The sequence below is a fragment of the Erpetoichthys calabaricus genome, chromosome 6, assembly GCF_900747795.2.
Source record: "Erpetoichthys calabaricus chromosome 6, fErpCal1.3, whole genome shotgun sequence".
NCBI classification, from domain to species: domain Eukaryota; kingdom Metazoa; phylum Chordata; class Cladistia; order Polypteriformes; family Polypteridae; genus Erpetoichthys; species Erpetoichthys calabaricus.
The window spans coordinates 156761563-156787656 of record NC_041399.2 but is presented as its reverse complement, the minus strand read 5'-3'; the positions used below and the strand labels follow the sequence as shown (position 1 = coordinate 156787656).

Here is a 26094-nt window from a genome sequence, read left to right as displayed (position 1 = left end):
GAATTTCAATTATATATGGTGCCATATTATATAATTATATAAGGGGTCACCCACGTAACACCTGGCTGAGGCAGATAGAGGGTCATTTCCGGAGGGTGGGACTAGACCACGTGTCTGTCTGGGGGGTTGCAAACCGGGATCCCGAGTTGTTTTCTTTCTGTAGTGGGTGCGGCAACACACTGTACCAGTGCATGCTCCCCAACTTGACGTGACTTGACTTGACTTATGAAAGTTATTAATTATTTTACTTTGTTATTTAAAAATACAGCAACACCATTTTGTTCTATTTTGGCCTTTTGGTTTCAAGGTTGTTGCAAAGGATACGCCCCCTGCCAAGGAGAGCCCCCACGTCACTTCCTCAATAGAACACATAGCTTCCGGGTAATATAATTGCTATCCAACTACTTACATCCATAGAAACCGTTGCACTGAAATTTTCCTCACATTTATTTTCTGGTTTTGACCCTGCTTTCCCTTCTTCTTCAACTTACAAGTTTGCCCTACCCTTTGGTTTAATCACCAAATCTCTTGACTTCCTGGTTTTGACCCTTGCCTGCCTGTTAACTTCTCTACCCTGTTAGCCCCTTTACCCTGACTGTTCATTTTTTCCCAATGGCAGACCACCGGGCTCCTTAGAGTGCCACCTTAACGTGAGATAAAGAGCACCAGAGCCCAAATTTAAAGATCATATATCTTATCATAACCACTCAGTGGGAGATTGATTAAAGGGAGAACACCCAATGAAAAACTGCCATTGGCTCTTAACTCAGAGATGCCCGCCACAGAAACACCCCAACACTCACTCTTCATGTCAATGTCTCTCTCTCTTCTACTTTTATCATTCTGGACGTACCAATTCCCTGCATGCAGATCCTGTGCCCCAACTCACCTTCCTACTTTAAGATCGATTGACCATTTGAAGGTAGTGACCTTTAAATGCCCACTCTGGGTTATTTTCAGATAATCCTGTTAGCTATATCTGGGATGAGGAACACCCACTTTAAGTCCTGCGTGTTCTGACAGTGTAAAGAGCAAGGAAGATTCTATTTTCATAGGGATTTGGATATGAAACAAGCTCAAAAAACAAAGCCAAAGATTGAATTTCTGGAGATGTCAGTAGATTCGTTAAACACGCCAAAACACTATCTCACTGTCATAAATTGTAAGCAAAGGTTTGAATCAGGAGTTTACAACACATAATGTTGTACATTAAACTTTTACTATTAGAGAATTTGCGCTCTCAGGAAACCAGTGCACAGTACCAACCTTTATACTGTCGTGCCAGTCATGTCACAAGCTGCGCACCAATAGCTACCCCGTCATAGCACCACTATAATAAAGATTCTGTAAAATGGCAACGTGCAAGATAAAGACAAAATAGACTTGTGATAAGACATAATTTTTCACAACATTAACAACACTTTACATTAACCTGAAAATGTTAGAAATGGGTTCTACAGCTGAATAAAGCCCCTAAATAAACCAAAACCACATAGGTTGGTGTGAAAACAACAGAAAAAGTAATTATTGAAACAGCCAGATCATGACGCAGCTCCCTCTGCTGGTCCCCAAAAACCCTCCTCTACAGAGCTTCATGCTTAAAGAGCTGGGCAACCTTAGTACCTTTCAAACATGGAGTAGTACTCCCAATTTTCCATGTGGGAGCCTTTTCCTGCCTTGTAATTCTCAATAGATCTCTTTACAACTGCTTGACTCGAAACCCTAGGAATAACTTTCTCCAAAGATGGCATATTATCCACTGCTAGTCCCTGTTCACTCCATTCATAGGAGCTCTCTAGTCACCAGTGACAGCTCATCATTTGAAGTAACGGCCTTGTCATTCCCATTTTCTGTCATGGTTCTGCCCTACATCCATTCTGCCCCTATTTTGATAACCTAGTGTAGTATTTCATGCTGTTTTTACAGGCTTTTTAGGATTTATTTTATCTTTATATTGTTTATTTATGTAATACAAAGTTGTGTCACATGACCATAATCATTATATCAATGACGTTAGCGGAAATTCCACTATAAATATGGCCACAATCACTTGTAACATTATTCACCAGTTTGATTCAAAATCATTAGGGGTAGTTAGTTTGTTATTAAGTATTAGGTTTCATTTCGGGCTTTTAATCTCCTTTTTGACTTTCAACTTTGATTTTTGATTTGTCTCAGTACTTTGTTACAGCTTTGATCCTTCCTGGCCTGACTTTGATTCTTCTGTCACATTTCTATCTCCTGGTCCTTTTCTTCTTTGTCTCATAACATCTACCGTATATATTCGTGTATAAGTAGGGTGTTCCATCCATTATCCAACCTGCTATATCCTAACTACAGGGTCAACTGGGTCTGCTGGAGCCAATCCCAGCCAACACAGGGCGCAAGGCAGGGAACAAACCCTGGGCAGGGCGCCAGCCCACCTCAGGGCACGCACGCACACACACACACCCCAAAGGGACAATTTAGCATCGCCAATCCACCTAACCTGCATGTCTTTGGACTGTGGGAGGAAACCAGAGTACCCGGAGGAAACCCAAGCAGACACGGGGAGAACATGCAAACTCCACGCAGGGAGGACCCAGGAAGTGAACCCAGGTCTCCTAACTGTGAGGCAGCAGCGCTACCACTGCACCACCGTGCCTCCTGTAAGTAGGGTGTTGAAACCCAAAAAATCGATCATAAAATCAGCCCCCGACTAATACCCCCTTTCAAAAATACAACTCTTAAATTTTTTTTTTTACATCTTCATGTTCCATTGTCGCACCAGTTTCTCAGATACATCGAATTTTGTTGCAGCAGTTATCAATTTCTTTTGCCACTTCAACGACTTTTAATTTAAAACCAGCTTCATATTTTCTTCTGATCGAACGCTCCTTCGTAGATAAGGGATGCTCTTACGATAAAGATGTATGAGGCGTGAGATACAAAAAACACAAAACAGTGCAAATGTCGCTTTGGAATAGTTCAGGTATTACCGTGTGGTCAAGTAGGCATAATACATAGAAATAAAAGGCAGTGTGCTCAGTGGTTACTCTCTCAGGGGGGCGTTAGCATATCATAATCTCTTGGACTAATAGCGTGAGTTTTCTGCATTCGACTTATACGACTGACATTATAAAATACTGGAAATTATACGGTAAAATCAAGCCCCGACTTATGCGAGGGAGAACTTAAATGCAAGTATATATGGTAGGCAATCTTGTTTAAAGCAGAGAGGCACACACATCCAGCTCACATGTGTACAGTAGTGGTCAGAACTGAAAATTTCAAGTGTGGCATCCCATGAACATCATATTGGCCAAAAAAGTACAACAGCGTTATGGGGTATAGGGAATTGGTCGCTATACAAAAACAAACTTCTAACCTAAAGTACTGTAGGCAAAAACGTTAACATAGTTGGATGCTTGGGGATGGCATAGCTTGTGCAGAGTAACACACAAAGGAGGCAATCCAGAACGAAGTGCTCCACTGTATGATGTCTCAGATCAGGTTGTACTCTAGTCAGTGAAAGTAAAAAGGCGAGACCACAGTTGCATAAGAAACACATGCCGGGTCACATGGCCTGGTATGTATGGTGTCATTAAGTCTATAGAGTCTACCTGCAGACTCCCAGAGCTCCAACCCTTTGAGGAGCCAATCAAATTGCACACATTCTGATGAGGTTTAGCTGCCTTTTCATAATGCTTCAGTGATCTTATACAAGATGCCATTTGTATCTTTCTCAATCAGCCCATTTTAATGTCTACGTCACGTTTCGTTCTTATAAAACATATTTACACTATGGCTAAGATTAGGATTGTCAAAAGGTTACCTTACTCATGTGTAATGATAACTAGATATTTTTTTTTTGTGGGCGTATTTTCTAATAGGACTGTCTCTCAGAAAGTGACACTGTCGTATAGTGCTGCGAGCCACAGGCAGACCCTTTAAGAGTTTCTTCTGTGTAAGTTATGTGCAATTTGATTGGCTGTGCAGTGCAGCTCCTGAATCACACAGATCTGAATGTCTACAGCTAAGACCCTTTATCATTAATTGGGCAAAGGGGTGAAGTGAGTAAGGTGCTAGACTTCTCATTTGAAAGCTGATGGTTAAATTCCTTGGATCACTGTGTGATTGAGCATATCACTTACTCTCTCTGTGCTCCAATTGTAAATTATAATGAAAACCTGTCTTGACTTATCACTTTGGATAATGGGTGTCAGTCAAACATATTTACAAATATTACAGATATGAACCTTGGTACAACTGATTCAGGCATGATGGGAGAGGCAGGATGTAATAAAACAAAAATCCATGGAGTCAATGGACCCTTCCTGTCAGGTGTCAGCAATGTAGGCACATGTTGGTGTCAAGTGTGTTTTCTTGGCAGACACTTGGTCCCATGATACAAGTGATACAATAGGATATCTGAACATTGTTGACAATCAGGTGCATCCCTTCATGGCAGCAGCATACCCAACTTCAGGATAATGATCCGTGCCACAAGGCTAAAAAAAGTCCTGGAATGATCGTAGAAAAATTACAATGAACTTATCTTATTATCAGTGGGCTCCACAGTCACCGGGTCTTAATTCTGGTGAGCATCTATAGGATCTATAGGAGTGGAGATCCACAGCCTGCTAATTTGCAAAAACTGTGGAACACATTGAAACCAGCATGGGTTGGAATATAAGCAAACCACACTTTGGACACCTTGATGGTTATCCTGTGGCCATTAGGTTTTAAATCTAGCATTTAATTTTTGGTATTCCCGCTGCTATGCTTGCTCGAGCCCTGGGCTCAGCTCTTATATAACTGTTATGTCTTAATCCACCATTCAGACTGACCCATTTTTAATAAACAGCACTCACCAATGACATAAGAGACTGGAGTTCTAAATTAAGACCTTGTAATTCTTTCTTCGCTGTTGTGATATCTGACTTGGTTTCCGAGATGGCTTCTGTACTCTTGACGGCAGAGGTCTGAATTTCATCCATCTGCAAAATAAAAAGTAGAATTAAAAATAAACAAAGAGAAGAACTAAAATGAACACCCCAAGCATGAGGCCTGGTTTCCTGCCAAGTTATGAATGTACTGTACATGGGTTTCCTCTTTCTATCTGCATCCCTTGTCATCTCCCCGCAGGTGCAGCCGGCATGATTCACTGCAGCAGAAGGGTGGAGTAGGGTGGGCAAAATAAAGGAATACATAAAAAGACACAAACACACACACATATACTGTATATAGGCCTTGCCGCCCAAACTGATGTTGTATAATGCATCAGTGGGTAGGGTGTGGTATGTTGTGATACTTTAATCCACCTGCTTTGTGGAAAAGTGAGCTAACCTTTGAGCTTGAATTTTAAAGCCTTATTATTATTTCATTTATCTAACAAGCCTTGCACTTTGGCTCAGTTCATCTACCTTTATACATTGCGATGCCTTGCTTCCTGGGCTAAATACCTCCTTTAAGGCTAGACACTAATATCGTCTGTCATGTGTTAAGATTTTTGCACAGGACGAGTCCATGGATCCCTTCTGATGGCTGTTAGCAGTGCAGGTTGCTGTGTTGGTAAAAGTGTCATTGTGCCGCCTGTGTTCATGCCACAAGGACAGTGACTTTGAATGGCACATTAAGTCTGAGAATTAATGCCAGTCACAGGAGAGGTGTATCCATCTGTGAATGGACTTCATCAGGATTGAGCTGGGAAAGGTTTGGATCAGTTCCAGGAACATAACTGTAAATTTATGGGAACTCTGAGCAGAGCCGTAGGGGTTTGTAACTTTACATGTACAGCCAGGGTGGGCAATCGTTTACTGCCAAAAGTTGTTTTTTTTTTTTTAAACAACGGCAGTTGTTTTCATTTTGCTTTCAGTGTGGTAATTTTCCTTTCCCCTTTCTGAAGGTTATATGGATTGTAGAGCAGCATCATAAGAATATGCCTTCTTGGTAGGCATGTCAAGTGGAACAGTTCCTGGGAGGAACTGTAAAATATCAAAAAGATGGGTGGGAGGGTGTTTTAAATCACTTGCCCAAGTCCAATAGGTGTTGTGGCTATACCACAGAGTGTCCCAGGGTGGTTTGAGAATTGTAGTCCTGACTTGGTCCCTGGTAGGCACTCATGGGAAATAGCAGCAGCGCTCCTATGGGGGAATTCAGCTGACTCAGAAGTGGGTCTCAGCTATACAAGAAGGACATCGGAAGTACTTCTGGGTCACAACCTTAAAGGAACCTAATCTCCACCAGCCAGGGGAATTTGGGCTCATCTGAAAGATTTAAACTGGTAGGTGAAAAGTAGGACCATTTTTTTGTATAGGGAGGCCCAAAGAACACAACATTTGTTATTTTCTCTTGCAAATCCTGTGTCTAATGTCCTTTTATTAAAAGCTTACTTCACCGCAACTCTTTTGTTATTCAAACTCTGATCCTGAGTGATGATTGTTCTGGAGATCTGTTCACAAGTCCCCCTATCTATCAAACATTTTTTGCTGTGTTTTTTATAGGAAAGCAAAAGTAATTGCCACCAATTAAAAATAAATCCATTGTTAACAAATGATGGTAGTGTATGCCAGTCCACTGTCAGCACGCCTGCTGTATTGATAAACCACTGTGGGTCCCATCATGCCTTTGCCTTTTTCTTAGCTGCCAAACGTCCCACTGGTGTCTTTCAGCTATTCAGACTTGAACATTTCTTCATATCCACCCAGGGTCATGGGCTCAGATGTTGGCACGGTAGTGAAGTTAAAAGTCTTGTTAGAGGGGAGAGTTATCAAATGGCCTATGCAACAAGTATATAAAACTGAATAAACATAAATGTTATTGAATGATCTCTTCAGCCATAAACCAAGAAGGTTACTTGAGCACAATCTCGGTGAGGTGTTGACGGAGCGCAACATGACATCACACAAACTTGAGCACATCCATCCACAGGACAGAAACTGTCCCATGCACAGGATGGGGTGAGAGCTCCTAAGTAACCGAAAATGTCTGTGGTTCACAAACGGCAGGGAAATTCATCAATAAAACCGATTGCTAAATAGTAAATCAATGCATTTAAAGGCCCCAACAAAAAATGAGGGGTCATGCATTCAAGAAGTGACCTTGTAAGCACTTCTTCATGGAAAATGTCAAGGGATTTAGTCAGTCATGAAGCCTTGATAACATTTCAAAAGTATCTGGATATCAGGACATCTTAGGTGTTTGCTGAATAAACAAGTATGGGGGCCGAAGTGTCACCTTCTTTGGGTCAGTCTTGTAATCTTATACGTGTGATTCTACTTTGAATGCTCGATAAAAATTTGTACGAGAACTGATTGAATGGACACTAACTGGCACATTTTCTGAGTTGTTAGGAATCACAATTAATCTGCAAGGGCAATTTCATGAAAAAAACAATCCAGGACAACCAACCGAAAAGTGTCTTGTAAGTGGAAAAGAGTACAAGAAAGTGACATGATCTTCACACCTATCCCTGACACAAGCTGATACAAATCTGTAGCAGTTGAATTTTGGTTTCTGAAGTTCTCCCAGATCAGTACAGATGGTTATCTTTTCTTTGTACTCCCATATTTACATACCAATGCCAGACTGTGCCATAAGTATAGCACAGATCAAGTGTACTAATGGAGCCAACCTCTACAAAAGGTAAGAGCTGATTACAATTATAATGCTTCATCATAATCTTTGAATTAAATATTCTATATAACTTTTGGCATCATGAGGTGAGTAAGCTGCGGTAATGTGAATAATTCTTCATTTTTCCAATTAAGTAGAGAAATAATGTCTTGCTGAGTCTAATGGAAAATGTCAATGAAGGTGAACAAAGACAAAATGAAGGGAAATGAAGCGGGAGCATACAAGCAACCAGGACAGAGAAGAAACAATAAAGCAATACTGTATGTAAGAGACAAAATAAAAATACAACAGGTGATATTCACAAGCTAAATTCTTTGACAAAGAGCTGTGTAGCTTGTTGTGAAGTTTACTAAGAGTGTAAAATAAATAGCATACACCATAAATTGGGAGATTTTAGTGAGGCGCAGGGAGTCCTTCTTTGGCTTCAGTCCGAATCACTAGTGAAATGTGGTAATAAAATCTTATGCAGACGTGGTGAGGCTCAGGTGTTTTTGTTTTGTGTCGTCTGTTGCCATCACGACCACACAGTATTAAAATAAGTGACTGGAAAAACATGTTTGCTGGGCTCCCCTAAACCAGTGGTTCTGCTGCCTCCTAGTGGACTAAATGAAGAGACATATGTCTTCCTTACTCATTCAGCAAGGGCTTTCTGAGTAGTATGCAATTTTATATACTAACAGAAAAAAAGCAACATGGAATGAGATCACCTTCAGAGGTCACATCAAGACAAAGGCCCCACTTAGTCAGGTTTCTGTACACTTCTCACTGCTATAAATGTCATGAGAAGTAAGGAAGAGGGCTGTTGGTATGCATGTGCCGGTGTTGAAAGACACTCCACCGTTTCCAGGCTGCAGACATGGATTTAGCAGAGTACATCATCGTGCAAGATCAGGTCACCCTCGAGTGATCACACTCAAGCGGGACTGACATGAGAGATACCATACTTGGATCAGTGACAGAACACTGAGGGACAAGCTCCATGCTGCTGCCCTTACAGCAAAGCCATCTGTTCATACCTCCTACTAGATTTAACCCTACAGCAGGAATATGCCAGGACACACACATTCACAGGTATCCTGGGGAACCAATGCTGGTGAGCAGGTGCTGCCTTGTCCTGTCTTCTTATCTATTCTTAACCCCACAGAGCACCTTAGGGCTCTGTTGGATCACAGTCTCTAAACTCTGCCTGCCAATGACTATCAACTTTGACAGATTTTTTTTTTTTTTTGTAGAAATGTTATAACATCTCACAGCTGTAAATTCAAAGGCTTATTGGCTCTGTGGGCCAGAAGTGTCAAGCAGATGTGGGTGCAAGAGGCCATCAGACAGGATACAGAAGGACTGCAAGATGAATGCATCAAGGTTCACAGTTGGTATTGCTTTCCTGTTATGTTTGTTGTCTTGCTGTCCTATTATTCTCATTTGTTTATTGTTATTTCAGCAATGAAGGCTGAAACTCCCATCCAACCATGTGTTGAATTTCTTTTTTCCATCATACAGTAAATATTTATATATATATATATATATATATATATTGTAAAGCATATTTTTAAAATTTTTATACAAAACGTTATAGACAGATTTGAATATGTAAAAAGTATAACATCCCTGTTGAATGTCACAGGGAGTCTAGTTATAAATCATTTTTATGGATTTAGTGTAGCTTAGAGAGGAGTATTGCACCAAAGCAATATTTTAACCTGTTAGGTGTAATGGAAATCATGAAGGAGTCTAATATAAAGTGACGGTGGCAGTGTTGGGCTATTAAAGGTAGCTAAATTCACCAAGAGGGCTTGTTTTAATGCTCTGAAAGGACAATAGGTCTCAACTTTGTGCCCTGAAGAACAAGCATCTCTAAGTAAAGTGGCACATGTTACACTTGGCATTGTGGCCTGGAATCACCAGAATGAAGGCAGCTGACTATAGGTGATCTTCTCCACCAGAGAGGCAGTGAAACATTAGAAGGACAAACTGTGTGTGACAGCGGTGTCATAGTTTGTAAACAACCAAGGATTCACTGGACCTACAGATGTGGGTCTTAAGCCCAACATGCTTAAAGGCTTATTTTTGTTTGCCATAGGATGGGTGAATTCCTCAGTTGTTGTCCTAGTGGTGGAGTAGCAAGTCATAATACTAACATCAAGGATCTAGCTGTCTGAGCTCAAGGAACAACTGCTGTTACTCAGAAACATCTCTTAGTATTAAACAGGATTTGCTTTTAAATGTGAAACAATTGTATTTCATGCATGAAATGGCCACCCCCTACCTTCATTTTGAAGTAAGCTTCAGCCTCATCCTTGTGCTGCTGGACTGACTTATCATACTCCGACCGCATTTTGTTCAGAGCAGTGGTCAGGTCAAATGACTTTACAGTGTCCACTTCAATCATGGAAATCGATGAAATGTCAGCGCTGATGTTTCCAAGTTTGGACTGGAGAGTTGAGAGTTCCTGAAATACAGAAGTGAGATCTGGTTGTTAAAGAGTTAGAGGTGAATCTCAAGGGTGGTAAGCCGATTCTGGACAGACAAGTGCAATTTGATAATATGTCTGTATTTTTTAAACAACTCATTGATGTAATCTTCCCACATGTCATGCACAGATACTTAGATGATTTTCAGAACTGCTGCGTGTAGGAAAGCACCTGCAACAATACTGACAACCTATTGATAAAGTATCAGAAGTACAAACCCACATAATAAAACTGCTGATTTGTGTAACCAAAACTAATTAATTGTTTTTTTGTTTTTTTGTGATGTTCAATAACTGTAGTGTTAATAAAACAAACATATATCGTATGTGTACAATATTATATTATTAACAACCAGTAACGGCACACTGTACGATAACGGGCAGTGAATACATTTGACTTGAGCATTCCTATTTTTCCTCCTCTTTCTCTGTACGTTTAGCATTTGTTTGCTCAGAAGTTGATGTGCTTGCTGCTCCCTGAGCAGCTCTTCTTTTCTCCACCCTAGCGGCCCGCTTCTCCTCTTCTTCCGTCGGCATCTTTTCGCATTAAAACTGATTAAGTCAGTGTTTCTGTTGTAATTACTTAGTACGTTTTCGTTAATGTTTCACTTAAGCTGGCACTTAAGCTTTCAATCTGCCTCAAGAATGATTTAAGATATGAAGAGGTAGGGGAAGTGATGGCGAAGGTGGTAGGGATGAAAATGGCACCCTTACACCCTGCTGGCCGCTGCCAAGAGTTGATTCTACAATAAAATAAAAATAAAAAGAGGAATAACCTTGGAGGTCAATCATCACCCCGAAAGCAGATAGTGGACATCACATAGTATATGTGTACCAAATTTCAGGTCAATTGGTCAAACGGTTTGTGAGCTACAGGTGATTTAAAATCCTGGACAGACAAACGGACAGCCACGGTAGCATATTATATATGAAGATATTATATTATATTATATTATATTATATTATATTATATTATATTATATTATATTATATTATATTATTGAGCAACTGCAGAGGAAATAAACACAGTATTTTCCTCTAGACAGACAAAGCGAAATTTCCAATATGTAATTTTTTGACAAAGTTTTCCTATGTAACGTTTCGATGTACCAAGAGCACGTGGATGGCTGTTCTTACCTCTTCGTGTGCTTTGGTGACGAAGTCAAGTTCACTGTTCAGGCTTTGATATTTGGATTCCAATTCAATCCGGAGTTCAGATGCAATTTCAATATCCTATGAAGAAAAGATTCAAGGGACATTTAACTTCAGCCTTTCTCTGTTTTGTCTTTACTTTTCAAGCTAGTTAAAGAGCAACATTTCAAGAAATGCTTTTTTTGCCTATATTGCTCTACATAATAATACATCTATTTCTCTTCTCTAACAGATCAAAGCCTAAACTAGATACAATGTTTGATCCTGTAAAATAGATGAATAAAGTCACTAATTTTAAAATATGAAGGCACAATCTCCAGATTAGGACCCAATTCTCACATAGATTAAATAAATGGAACTAATTAATGTTACAAAAACTGAAAGCGAGAATCTCTGTTAGCAATAGACAGTCCACTTGTATATCAGGATGTCTACATAAGGGAGCTTCATTACAATAACACTAAATAATTTCTTATCCACTCATCTATCCATTATTAGCCTTGGTTGATCCAGTTCTGGTTTGAAGCCTACCCTAACAGCATGGGTGGCAAGATATCTACCTGGAAGGTTCACCCCTCTGTTGGAGGGCACACTCACTCATGTTATGGTAATATAGAGTCACCAGTTAACCTAACATACAAGTCATTGGAAAGAAAACCACAGAATCGCAAGAAACTTTTACAGAGATATGGGGCAGACATGCAAAGTCCTTGCAAAAAATGGCCAGCATGGGATCAAACTCAGGACTCTGAAATTATTGAGTAGTAGCATTATCCTTTATACTAACTAAACACACTTTCATTAAACCTGATCAGATAACAAATTGGCCTAACTCACTATGAACTTATGTGATTCCTATACTTATTAATGTCAGTAAAACATTCAGACGAACATCATCCTTCAATTTACTTACACATAAAATCCTTTGAAAAAATAAGCTTAATGATTCTTAATTCATTTACTCAAATGAACAATAAGCAGATTAACATTAGACTGCAATGTCTGATGTCTCCATTACTAATAAACACCCTGAGACACAAAAAAAGTGAATTGTATAAATAATGTGGTGATTATGTTGGTTAGAAAATAGATGTGGTAACAAAATAATTCACATGTTTCTTAATTTGACACATGCATAATTGTATCTGATCCAGAGACACCCCCCAACCCCCCCCTTTCAAACCCCATTAGAAATGAATATTCATTCTGCTACCATACCCTTTTCATTGACATGATGTCATTTTCCAACTGATATTTGACTCCCATTTCAAAATCCAGTCTGAAAAATTTAAAATAACAATTCATGTTGTTGTATTCAACTTTAGCAAACAAAAAATCACAATCATTCAATGGTTTCCCATAAAAAGAACTCTAACATTATATGTTCAGTATACAGTGGTTCATTCATCCATGTTCCTCACAGGCTAATCTATTACATTTTTGTGGGGATAAAGTCTGTCTGAGCAGCATCAGGCACAAGGCAGGGACCACACCCGAATGGAGTGCCAGTGTACTCCAAGGCTTATTGACTCATTTCAGGATGTAAGGTGGGAATTGAAGAAAAAAAACACACGGACATGGGGGGATACGCAAAATACACAGAAATAGTGACTAGTCCGGGATTTAAATCAAAGACTATGTGGAAGCAGTGTAAACCCCTGCATTACTGAGTCACCAAATCTGCAAACAATATTGCAGAGTAATTTCATATTTACATGCACAAATACATACATATACATATATACATACATGCAGGTACTATATATACCCCTTAAATTGGATTATTCAAATTTGGATTATGCCTATCTATCTATCTATCTATCTATCTATCTATCTATCTATCTATCTATCTATCTATCTATCTATCTATCTACAGTATACATACATACATACGTACCCATGCAAATATGCATATATAGATAGAAATATTCAGTGGATTTCTCTAAATGTAATATAATACAATGTAATATAATAAATTCAAATTTTATTTGTAGTGGTAATATGATGGCACTTATTCCACTTAATCTTTTTGGAGTATGCATGTCTCACTCCCCCAGCTAACTACTTTGATGCCCCCTAAATTGTTCTATTGGGTTGGAGTAGCCATTTCCTGAAATGTGCCCAATACTGCTGTTCTCCATAATCTTAAAATGAAAACAGTGGATGCAGAAAATGTTTATGAAATGATCAAGCAGAACATACTTAGCTTTCAGTTCTTCCGCTGTTCCTCGCAAGTTGTCCAATTCAATTTCATATTTGATGTTATCCAAGGTTAAGACCTCCAGGGTGTTTCTCAGATCGTTTAACTGGGCCTCAGGGTTGCCGCCGAGAGACACGTCAGTGGCCACAGGTGCTCCTCCGGTCAGCTGATTGAGCTGAGCTTCCAAAGTAGCGTTTTCCTTCACCAGAAAGCGCACTTTCTCCATATATGAAGAAAAGCGATCATTCAAGGTGGATAAAGTGTGCTTCTCAGCAGCTCGGCTCGGCAGTGGGGGAGGAAGAGCAGGCATAGAGGCACCGGCAGTCACAGCTGAGCCCATGCTCATCCCTCCAGCTGCCAGTGCACGGCCCATTGCAAAAGCAGGGCTAGCAGCCAGGGCGCCACCAGAGCCAAAACTAAAACCGGCTCCTCCAAGACCGAGGCCCAGATTTGCTGCTCCTAAGCCAGCCCCTAAACCTAAGCCCAAACCAGCTCCCCCACCAAGGCCTCCTGCTCCCAAGCCTAGTGCACCTCCTAACCCTAAGCCAGCTCCAGCACCTCCACCTAAACTCAGACGGGACAAGCCTGCTGATAATCCCAAACCACTGCCAGCATCCATCCCTAAGCCTCCTCGTAACCCTGAACTCCTGACTGAGGAGGAAGACTGAAAAGACATTCTGGATGACATTATTCACACTGCTGTGTAGCTGAGTTATCGAAGGCAGCACAGAACTCCTGGGAGCATGAGCACTGCAGCTCTTGTCCGCACTCAATTTATAGGTTTTGGATGAAGCTGGAGCAGCTCATACCTGCCCTTTGGCTGTTTTCCAAAATTTCAGAGCGTGCATTCCTCTTGACTGCGTCTATCCTGCAGCTATGCTTGATTTTCTTTAAAAGATTTACAGCAAAATTGGACCTGTCATACTTTGAAGGGTATAGGGCATCAATAAGATGGATTTAAGAGTGTGTGACAAAAAAGATTTCAGGTTAACTCTTTCTTAGTTATTAATCTAGCAAATTCTAGTTTCAATGGCCTGCATCTCCAACCTGTCAGTGTACATCTGACCACCTCAGTATAGTGGATGACCAATACTAATGGTTACCAGAATCATTGAAAATGATTGTCCAAAAACTGTGATATCACATAAAGCATAAAGCCACAAAGGTGGTGCATTTATAAGACCCAGCACACCCGTGGAAGAACAGGGGATGTGAACCTCAAGTCGTATATATGAGGGCAGGAAGGTGTCTACCTTGGGGAGCAAGTGGAGAAGGTTGGATCTGAGCAGCAACTCAACATGGACAACATTTACTATTTCTGTATGTTTCCAAGGAGAACTCTGGCATGTAGTGCAATTATTCCCATACAGTTTTCAATGCATGAAAATTCTGGTGGGGCCATACTGGAATTTTCCTGTACATGTGCAGATTTCTATAAAATAAATAATAACCAGCGCTGACGTTGCATTATAAACTTGACATTTGCTGTTTATGATCTTGTCACCTGAATATGTCAGATTAGAAATCTCTGGACATGTCAAATTGCAAGACTCTGTTATGACTTTCCAGTACAATTTCACATTCCAAAGTATCACAAGCTTGCCCTTGACTGCCAGTAGCATGCTGCCTAACAAAGGTGGTGGTGCTGTACGAATGCTTTTTAGGTACGGTATGGCATGTAAAACATTAGACATAAGACAGACAAGCTTCTCTTCTGTTTGTGAGGTCCAAAATATCTGAGTTCCTTATTCCTTGTTGATGCATTACACTCACTGGCCACTTCATTAGCTATACCTTGCTAGTACCGGGTTGGACCCCCTTTTGTCTCCAGAACTGCTGTAATACTTCATGGCATAGATTGAACAAGGTGTTGGAAACACTCCTCAGGGATTTTGGTCCATATTGACATGATAGTAGCGCAGTTGGTGCAAATTTGTTGGCTGCACATCCATGATGCACATCTCCCGTTCCACCACATCCCCAAGGTGCTCTGTTGGATTGGGATCTGGTGACTGTGGAGGCCACTTGATTACAGTGAATTCATTATCATGTTCAAAGAACCACCACAAGCTTTGTGACATGATGCATTATCCTGCTGGAAGTAGCCATCAGTAGATGGGTACACTGTGGTCAGAAAGGGATGGACATGGTCAACAGCAATATTAAGGTAGGCTGTGGTATTTAAACGATGCTCAATTGGTACTAAGGAACACACAGTGTGCCAAGAAAATATCCCCCGCATGATTACACCACCACCACCAGCCTGAACCGTTGATACAAGGCAGGATGGATCCATGCGTTCATGTTGTTAACACCAAATTGTGACCTTACCATCCAAATGTTGCAGCAGAAACTGAGACTCAACAATGTTTTTCCAATCTTTTATTGTCCCATTTTGGTGAACTTGAACCATATCAAATTGTAGTCTCAGTTGCCTGTCCTTAACTGGCAGGAGTGACATCCTATGTGGTCTCCTGCTGCTGTAGCCCATCTAAGATGCACTTCACATTCCTTGGTTGTAACGAGTGGTTATTTGAGTTACTTTTGCCTTTCTATCTGGCGTCAATGAGGCATTTTTGCCCAGAGAAATGCCACTCACTGGATATTTTCCTTTTTATTGTCATTCTCTGTAAACCCTAGAGATGGTTGAATGTGAAAATTCCAGTAGAACAGCAGTTTCTGAAATACTCACACCTAAACATGGTTTAGTGGTCCACAATTAGTGAGTAGAAGGGTACAGACATAAAGAGTCTTGTCAAGACTAGGTTGCACTAAGTCTGATCTACAAAAAATGGCATGTAAGATAGATGAGGGTGTAGGGTTAGCAACAATCACAATAGGGATAAAGCACCAGGTGGGTCACAATATCACTCCACTACTGGAAAAATTCCCATGGACCACCCGCTGTGGGCAGTGCTTTGGGGCCACAAACTGTGAGACTGGCAAATAAAACAAGCAGAGGAGACAGAGAGAGATAGAGAGAGACATTGGCCCAAACTGCATATTCATTGGACCTATCTAATCACATGACCCTACTAACTATCTGCCCTAACCTAACTGACTAACTGAAGCAAAGAAGAGGGAAGCAGGTGAGAGGACACAGATCAGATAAGAGATGGAGAAACCTTCCTCAAAAAAAGAAAAGGGTCAAAGCCAAAAACAAAGTGATAAAGAACTGAAATCACACCAACAAGGTGCAGCAAAACTAATGATTAATGAGTGAGGGTCTTTACCAGGCTCCGAGTGTGCAAGTGGACAGCTTAGCAGCCTGTTAACGATATAACTACTTACGATGGCACCAAGCCAAGTCGGTTAATCAGGACACCCAACTTAATAGAAACTTGAAATGATTTATTAAGCAACAACCACAGTAGTGCAGAAACAGTTGGAAGCTTAAGAAGATGGTGTTAAAGGATACGTTCAGTATTTTTCAAGTGGAAGTTATTTCTTCACAAACATATATGCATTTGCCATGTGAAATTGTGTTCTAAAGTTAAGTGTTTTTTATAAATTTAAAAAATATATCTTGCTTGCTCTGGTGCATTACAATGGAGTTTAGGGGACAATGGGGCTGATTTAGAAAATAAAAGCCTAAAAACTTACAGATAAAAATAGCAAAAATTTTAATACAAGAGAACATGCCTTTCAAGTTTCCAACACATGTTTGCGACAGCAAAAGGGACCTGGAAATAATAATTTTATTGCATATTCCTGGTGCTATTTTTCTCAAGGTAAGGATATGTTTTCCTTTTGCTTGTGTAGGCTCTCACATAAATACGGAAGTAAATCAAAACAAAAACAACCACGTGGCGCAAAAAGTTTACTGTGATTTGGTCTTTCAAGAGGAAACTAGGGAGAGCGTAAAAGATTATTGAAGAAAAAGATTACATCTTGCCTGAAGAAGGGGCCTGAGTTGCCTCGAAAGCTTGCATATTGTAATCTTTTTAGTTAGCCAATAAAAGGTGTCATTTTGCTTGGCTTTTCTCTGAAGAAAAAGACAAACACTAAGGTGGCTTGCACAGCTGATCTTCTTTTAAAATGGCTGAATCTAATAATATTGGTGTTTTTTGTTCAAAAATGACAAGTATAGCTATTTTACAATGTGTGTGTATTTGCAAGATGCAGATCAGTATTGTTTAGAAAGTATTCAGTCAGCTTTTAATCTTTTATTTTCCAGTGTCCCATTTCCTATGACCTCCATTGTAAAGTGCCTTTGCAGGCAAGAAATATATATATTTTTAATTTATGGTAAATGCTTAGTTTTAGAACACAATTTTGACATGGCAAATGCATAAATATCGCGTCTGTGAGGAAATAACTTTGATTTGGAAAATTCCAAACTTCTCCTTTAAGGTCTGCTGTTAAACAAGCTGATGTCATAATCAATAGATTTTTCTTTCATTTGACTTCCTTCAGTTTAGTAGCTGGTGCACTAAGGTGTTTCTTGCTTTATTTTACAACAGTGGAGTTAACAGTATTAACAAGCAATGAACTGGAGTTTAGCTAAAACGAAATTCAAACTTTGTTCATGTTTTGGAGCATCAAAGCACAGCTAGAGGTAGAGGCAGTGCCAGTGTGGCCGGTATGTGTATGCTGTACCACTTGACTTAGAAATCGCAGAGTAATGTTATCTGTCCATGCACAGCAGGGGTGTTCAGCCCATTGTCGAGGGCTAGTTTGAATACAATTCCAGAACTAATCCTTGATCCCAGTTCATCCCTGCATGCCAGACAGCAGACGCATCAGGGATTAACGTGCCCCTCTCATTTACAACTGAGTTTACACTACTGTTCAAACGTTTGTGGTCACCCTGAAATTTTGATATTTTTGATAGTAATTGATACCTTTCATTATCAAGATACCATTAAATTGATTTTAAAATACAGCCAAGGCATTACTAATGTGTATAAAGCTATTACTGTATGAAATGAGTGATTTTTAACTTATTATTCATATATGGCTGCAAGGCCCAATTTTCTGCAGCATTTCCCCCTTGTGTCCTAATGATAAACTCCCTTAGCTTATCCTTAATTATTTATGCTTACATGCTAATAGGTGGGTGGCGCAGTGGGTAGCGCTGCTGCCTCGCAGTTGGGAGACCTGGGGACCCGGGTTCGCATCCCGGGCCCTCCCTGCATGGAGTTTGCATGTTCTCCCCGTGTCTGCGTGGGTTTCCTCCGGGCGCTCCGGTTTCCTCCCACAGTCCAAAGACATGCAGGTTAGGTGGATTGGCGATTCTAAATTGGCCCTAGTGTGTGTTTGTGTGTGTCCTGCGGTGGGTTGGCACCCTGCCCGGGATTGGTTCCTGCCTTGTGCCCTGTGTTGGCTGGGATTGGCTCCAGCAGACCCCCTGTGACCCTGTGTTCAGATTCAGCGGGTTGGAAAATGGATGGATGGATGCTAATAAAATATTAGACAACTGAAAGATGTTATTACGTTCACTTGCAAGGTTGCAAGGTACTGGCATTCATAAAGTTCAGTTCTGGGTTCAAAAATGGCCAAAACAATAAAGCTTTCTGCAGAAACATGTCAGTCTATTGCTTTTTTTTTTTTTTTTTTTGCAGAATAAAGGGTATTCCTTCAGACAGATTGAAAAAAAATGGAAGATTTCATACAATGGTGTCTATGACTGCCTTGAGAGAAGAGGAGGAACTGAAGAAACTGGATCTAATCAGGAAAGAAATAAAAAAGAGAAGGCCCAGATGGAAAAACACAGAGGATAAAAACATAAGAGTGTAGTTTGAAAAACAAAGTAAAAAAACATTTTTTTTATATTCAAGTCTCCTTTGATCAGGGTTTTCCTCTTTACCTGAGGAGAATCATTACACATTTCAGTTAACCGGCTTGTTAAGCTTCCCCATCTTTAATTGCTTCTTAGGTTTTAAACAGATACATTCTCTGTTCTGAGAGAGACACTCCACTGACAAAGGAAACAGCATCTTGTTGTCTAACTTGGTCCCCTATATGCCTATACGTGTTCAGCATGATGTTATGCCACTTAATGGGTTCCAAGGGGATGCTGAAGCCTATCCCGCTTAGCATAGGGCACAAGGCAGGAACAAACCCTGGACTCATAAACCAGTCGCATTGTCAGATCACCTAACCCACACGTCTTTAGACAGTCAGAAGAAACTGGAGCACCCGGAGGAAAGCCACACAGACACGGGGAGAACATTCAAACTCCACTCAGGGAAGACCTGGGATGAAAAGCAACTATCACTGTGCCACTGTGTCACCCAGACCATGAACAGTAAAATATTTGGACATAAATGGGAGATTTTTAAGGGTGTTTTTGTGACTTTGTCATTTTTTTTTGTCATTTCCCTGTGGGTGATGCCATATTGTGTATATCAAGGATATCTGTTGTTAGTCACATGACACGGACTAGACACTATCATGAATTGACTAGTTTTGGGATTTATTTTTGTATGTCTTTTTTATTAATATTATTTCAGCTTATTACTGTTATTTTGTTTAGTTTTTATGTTATCTCCATGTGACACCGCCATGTTGTAATTATCATTGCCATTGCAGTTTCCATGCTGCATGTGATATTATCACAACTAAGAATGTCCTAAGTATCCTTGCTGTAGGATAAATCTGAAATCTACAATAAGATACCCAATTGCATTTAATTTTGGCACAAATAATCTTCTACACCTTTGATGCTATGGATGATTTTCTTTACTTTTAATACTTTGTGCTCTTTGTAGCATTTGAGTGCTGCTGGCAGCACAGTTTCATTCAGTGTACATTGGGTAAGCATCAGTTGAAAATAATGCATTGCAGATTCAGTGTGAGGTAGCAGATTTCTGTTCTATTTTAATTATAATTTGAAATTGTTACTGTTAATTTAAGTACCTTAAACCTGAACACAATAAAAAGATTTGGATCAGGGACATCATTGTCAGTTTAAGCTGATTTTTTACTAGTAGACAAGTGTAACTCTCTAAAAACTCTTATCTATGCCTCCAAAAACATATTCATGTCGCAGATTCTCAATGAGAAATTTTTAGGTTACACATTTCTTTTTTCATAAAAGTGAAAACTTGACAAGAAGCAAAGGTGAAAGTCTAAGCCCAAAAGAAGAATGTATCTTGTTTGAAAGTTCCCAGCAGGCTGGAGGCTACATATCACATTTTAGGCCCCCAGGCTTCAAAGCTAACATCACTCAAGGAGAGTGGCACATGTACGGCACTTCAAGGAATGTAAAACGTATACCAGCTTGCAAAACCTGCGCCCTGAGGAGAGGCTTTAAGTATTCGGTAACGCTCAATTTACCTTTTATACTGTATTCATAGTTAAAAAAATAAATACAATTTTGTATACTTTTTTTTGTTTTCGATTTGGCTAACTCCTTTACCCAGGGTGACTTACAAGATCAGGATATGTTACAGTTGCTTACAGATTTTTTTTTTATTTCTTTTTTTGTAGGGACTTGCTCAGGGTCACACACTGAGGCAGAGGCAGGATTTGAACCAGCAGCCTGGAGGTGACAGGCAGGTGCAGTGATTGGGCTTTTCTGTTTATAACCAAAGTGCAAAGTGAAATCCTGGACAAATGGTCAGACATCACAGCTGTGTGGGTTTAGTTCACCTCTTTCGGGGGTCAGTTTGCTGTTTGCACAGAGGAGGGATTTGGGCGTGACATTGCCACTTTACTTTCCCCCTTCAACACAAAAGAGACCAACCTGGAAAATGCCTACTGACTTGATGCTTTGGTCTCTGTACCTTAAATACAACTACCGTAGCTAACAGGACATCATGTCACTTTATAGAAGAACATGGCAGAAGACAGTGCACCACTGTCACCCAATGAACCCTGTTGTGACTTTTTCCTTCTTAAGTCTAACAAATGGGTTTAGTACACTAATATTTCTAACATGATTTTGTGCTTCATTCCAAACTGTATTCAAGGTGTGGCCTGTTCTGGGTGCACCATCAGCCCACTCAGACTATAGTAGATTTCTTTCAGCTTAATCATATATTAATTAGATTACTAGGACAGCATTTTTCACTTAAATAATATAGCAAAAGTTAGACCTCTTATAACACTGCAAGATTCTGAGAAATTAGTTCATGCTTTTGTTTTCAGTTGACCAGATTACTGTAACGCATGCCTCTCAGGACTACCCTAAAAAGACATCAATCGATTGCAACTAGTGCAGAATGCAGCTGCCAGAATCCTAACTAGGAAAAGAAAATCCGAACACATCTCTCCAGTTCTGATGTCACTACATTGGTTACCTGTGTCATTTAGAATTGACTTTAAAATACTGCTTATGTTTCCTCCGGGCGCTCCGGTTTCCTCCCACAGTCCAAAGACATGCAGGTTAGGTGGATTGGCGATTCTAAATTGGCCCTAGTGTGTGCTTGGTGTGTGGGTGTGTTTGTGTGTGTCCTGCGGTGGGTTGGCACCCTGCCCGGGATTGGTTCCCTGCCTTGTGCCCTGTGTTGGCTGGGATTGGCTCCAGCAGACCCCCGCGACCCTGTGTTCGGATTCAGCGTGTTTGGAAATGGATGGATGGATGGATACTGCTTATGGTTTACAAATCCTTAAATAATCTCATTCCATCTTATATTTCAGAATGTCTTACACCTTAGGCCAGGTTTATACTTCACGCGACGTGATGTATGCTCCAGCGGAACGCCGCTCCTGCTACACAAGCGTTTTACTGTTTATACGAGGAATCCACCAGGTGGCAGTGCAAGATATCATCACAGTGAGAACAGGTTCGGCTTTGTTGTGTTGTGAATTGCCTGGAACACCCATTAAATATCGATGACACCTTACCGCAGTATCTCTGTAAAGTATGTTTAATGATTAAATCCATCAATCCAGGGATGTGTCCATTCCAGCAAGCATTGGGCATGAGGCTGAAACAATCCCTGGACGGGCATCAGCTCATCGCAAGGTGAATACAAGCACACACATACACGCTGGCATCATTTTAGTGTCACCAAATCTGCATATCTTTGGAAGGAAACCGGAGCACAATATGGAAAACCAGCAGGAAAACATTTAAACTCCAAGCACGGAATACCAGCAATGTGACTCCCTGTGAGACAGCAGTGCTAACGCTGCACCACCGTGTCACCCCCATGTGTGTAATTATTAACAGTATTCATTATTTAAACGAAATTAACGATTTATCTGTAAAATGTAACATACATACTTTATTACATTTCATCATGAAGGTGATATCAAGTATAAATCTAAGGATTCTAAATGTGCAGAGAGTTGGAATATTATACATTTAATGTGTTCTGTGTGGCGATCTATTGCTGTTTGCCACTGCTGTCAGGTCAGGAGGAAGCCCTAGTTAAAAAAAAACTGCACAGAAGATGTTATGTGAGACTTTTAAAATGAATTGTGTCATTATGATCGGGAATGAGTGACGCTTGAATATAAAAGCACCACAAATGTATTTGTATGTCGGCATTTTGCTTCGCCACATCGAACCATTCATCAACCATCGAAGGGCTCACATCGATCTCATAGGATCCGCAAAACGGCTTTCTGTCACATGTAGATAGTAACCTAGTAACCAGAGACTCTGACATCACCTGCTGGTAATGCAACTTGCGCACGCTTCACATTAATTTCTGAGGACCTGCTCAGAGGACACGTCAAATGAACACTGGGAACGCATGGCAGCCATGATGAGGGTGCGTATGCGTTCTGAGCTTGAAGTGTAAACAAGCCCTTACACTCCAAATCGTAACCTTAGATCTTCAAATGAGTGTTTACTTAGAATTCCAAGAGCTAAACTTAAAAGAAGTGGTGAGGCGGCCTTCTGCTGTTATGCACCTAAAATCTGGAATAGCTTACCAATAGGAATTTGCCAGGCTAATACAGTGGAGCACTTTAAAACACTGCTGAAAACACATTACTTTAACATGGCTTTCTCATAGCTTCATTTTAGTTTAATCCTGATGCTCTGTATATTCAATTAATTATCATTATTATTCATGGTGGCTCTAAAATCTGTACTAAACCCTACTTTCTCTTCTGTTCTTGTTTTCTGTGGTGGCGATCTGCACCACCACCACCCGATCAAAGCACCGTGATGTCCCTACATTGATGGATTAAAGGCCAGAAGTCCATATGACCGTCATCATCAAGTTCTTCCATGAGAACCCTGAATACAATGAGGACTGATTGAGGTCATTTACTGTATGTTAAGTAGAATGCCTAGAGGGGGCTGTGCTGTCTCGTGGCCTCAGAACCCCTGCAGATTTTATTTATTTCTCCAGTTTTTGGAGGTTTTTTTTTTTTTTTTCTGTCCTTCCTGGCCATCGGACCTTACTTTTATTCTATGTTAATTACTGTTCCCTAATTTTAATTCTTATTTATTTTGTCTTTTTTCTCTTTCTTCATTATGTAAAGCACTTTGAGCTACATTATTTGTATGAAAATGTGCAATATAAATAAATTGTAGCGGGGCTACATAGTAATAGTATATTCTATGTGTGTGCTGAGGAGCGAGAGGCAACAAGATAGAGGCGGAGAGAGAGAGGAAAAGAAAAGAAGACAATTTATCCATCCATTTATAAACTCATTACTGCTATTCATTACTTTATTCCACTGCCTGCTTTTTCATCTACCGATCCTACATCACGACAGCCAGAGCCGAGAAACCCCAGGGTTGAAGTCATTCCAACCATTGCCAGGACGTTTACGGTGAGGTCGTTTTGTTGTCAGGAGGAAGCACAGTATCACCACAGCCAGTTTCAACACCGCCGGACTTTATTTTGGGACACATTTTTTCACCACATTTTCAACTGCCATGTTTTTCAGATCTATGTTTGTATTTGTGTTGTGTGCTTTTGTTAATTGTTTGGGGGCAAGGGAGGGTTTATTGTAAATATTTGTGTTATTATATATATTAATTAGTCACTGGTGTTTTGGGTATAACTGGTAATTTGAACACCCATATACATATTTATTTAGTATTGAATGTTTGTCTGTCTTTCATTTTACAATATATCTGTGTTTAATTTGACATATCCGTTTACTGTCTCTGGTGTCTTTCGTCATGTCTGGAAAATCTTGTAAGGAGTACGGCTTGTTATTAGATCAAGAAACCTCAGGTATTCCAAGTTATAGTCTTGGTAGTGTAGTGGCCGGTCTGGGTAAGGGGTCGGCTGTTACAAAATGTTGTTATTGTTGTTGTTAATCAGGTATTCCACTTTTGTGTCTGATCTGTGTCTTGGCTATGAATGTGAGGGTCTGGGCGGGGTAAATAGCAGTGAGATCTACGGGTGAAACTTTCTGCTGACAGTGATGGAGAATGTGCATGGCAAATTAAAGAGTGTAATATGCTACTCTGTTCTAGAGCACAGATGGCTTCAATCTCATATAGGCGTTATGTTATAGCATTAACAAGCACTGTGTTGGTTTTGGTGTCATTTGACATGAGATGCCTTTAACTGATTCCAGAAATGTTAAGAAGTGTAACTTTAACCATATACAGTACAACGTGTAAGTGTCTTATGGCAGAAGATTGCAGCATGATCTACCACAGATCTTCTTAAATTCAGACTGATAAGCTTCGTGGGTGTTCAGTCTGTGACAGCTATGAAAGGTAAGGTTCAGCTTCAAATGGGGACTGTCATGGCATTTATTTTTAATTTTTTACATTTTCTCTTTGGTCTCTAAACATAATGCAGACATTATTTTGGGAGTTTGAGTTCAAGGAATCAGGTTGTCACATTGGTTTTTCCAACTGATTTTTTATGGTGTTGAGAGAAAATGCTTTATTTTGTGGCAGCACATTGACTTTATTATGAGTTGCTGCTGTTTTCAGCACCTATAGCTAAGAAGGCATTGACATGTTGACTGGTGACATCTCGTAGGAGTCACCCTGAGTGACATCATCACCATGATAACTAATAATCCAGAAGCACAGAGTGCTCACCATTTGTTTGCGGATATCAGAATCAGAATCAGAATCAGCTTTATTGGCCAAGTATATGTACACATACAAGGAATTGGACTCCGGTTTTACCTAGTATTGTCCCTGATGCTGTGAGATTGACTTAAGTGTTCATGAGAGTGATGGCCTGAGGAAAGAAACTGTTCACATGTCTGGTAGTTTTGGCATACAGTGCTTTGTAGCGCCTACTAGAGGGAAGAAGTTGAAAAAGGTTGTAACCAGGGTGTGATGGGTCTGCAATGATGTTTTCTGCCCATTTCCTGACTCGAGATCTGTATAAGTCTTGAATGGAGGGCAGATCAACACCAATGATTTTTTCTGCAATCCTGACTGTCCGTTGAAGTCTGTTCCTGTCCTGTTTTGTGGCTGAGCCAAACCAGATTGTGATAGATGAACAGAGAAAAGACTGGATTACTGCAGAGTAAAATTGGATGAGCAGCTCCTGAGGCAGGTTGAACTTCCTGAGCTGTCGCAGGAAGTACAACCTCTGCTGGGCCTTTTTAACAATTGTGTTTATGTTTAGTTCCCACTTTAGGTCCTGGGAAATTGTGGATCCCAGAAACCTAAAGTTTTCCACAGCAGGCACAATGCTGTTGAGTAGTGTGAGAGGGGGCAGCACTGGGGGGCTCCTCCTGAAGTCCACTGTCATCTCCACAGTTTTAAGCTTGTTCAGCTCCAGGTTGTTTTGACCGCACCAGAGGGCCAGCTTGTCGACCT

At 40.3% G+C, this 26094-nt stretch overlaps 2 protein-coding genes across 3 annotated transcripts in view; one reads left to right on the top strand and one right to left on the bottom strand.

Moving 5' to 3' along the window:
• Positions 1 to 14199, bottom strand: part of zgc:136930 (uncharacterized protein LOC563946 homolog) — a 40518-nt gene extending 26319 nt beyond the window's left edge. Inside the window, exons 1-5 of one of the 2 annotated variants that reach the window (XM_028804042.2) lie at positions 13442 to 14199; positions 12458 to 12518; positions 11225 to 11320; positions 9884 to 10066; positions 4854 to 4979 (exon numbers count right to left, since the gene is read on the bottom strand). In XM_028804042.2, the coding sequence (XP_028659875.1) occupies positions 4854 to 4979; positions 9884 to 10066; positions 11225 to 11320; positions 12458 to 12518; positions 13442 to 14127 (1152 nt within the window). In that variant the 5' untranslated portion in view covers positions 14128 to 14199. The remainder of the gene's footprint in view (positions 1 to 4853; positions 4980 to 9883; positions 10067 to 11224; positions 11321 to 12457; positions 12519 to 13441) is intronic. The other variant, XM_028804041.2, reaches the window with a different exon arrangement.
• Positions 1 to 14475, top strand: part of fyco1a (FYVE and coiled-coil domain autophagy adaptor 1a) — a 600194-nt gene extending 585719 nt beyond the window's left edge. The window contains exon 20 of the transcript XR_007935327.1: positions 14464 to 14475. The gene's annotated coding sequence lies outside the window, so the exon portion shown is untranslated. The remainder of the gene's footprint in view (positions 1 to 14463) is intronic.
• Positions 14476 to 26094: the final 11619 nt, after the last annotated feature.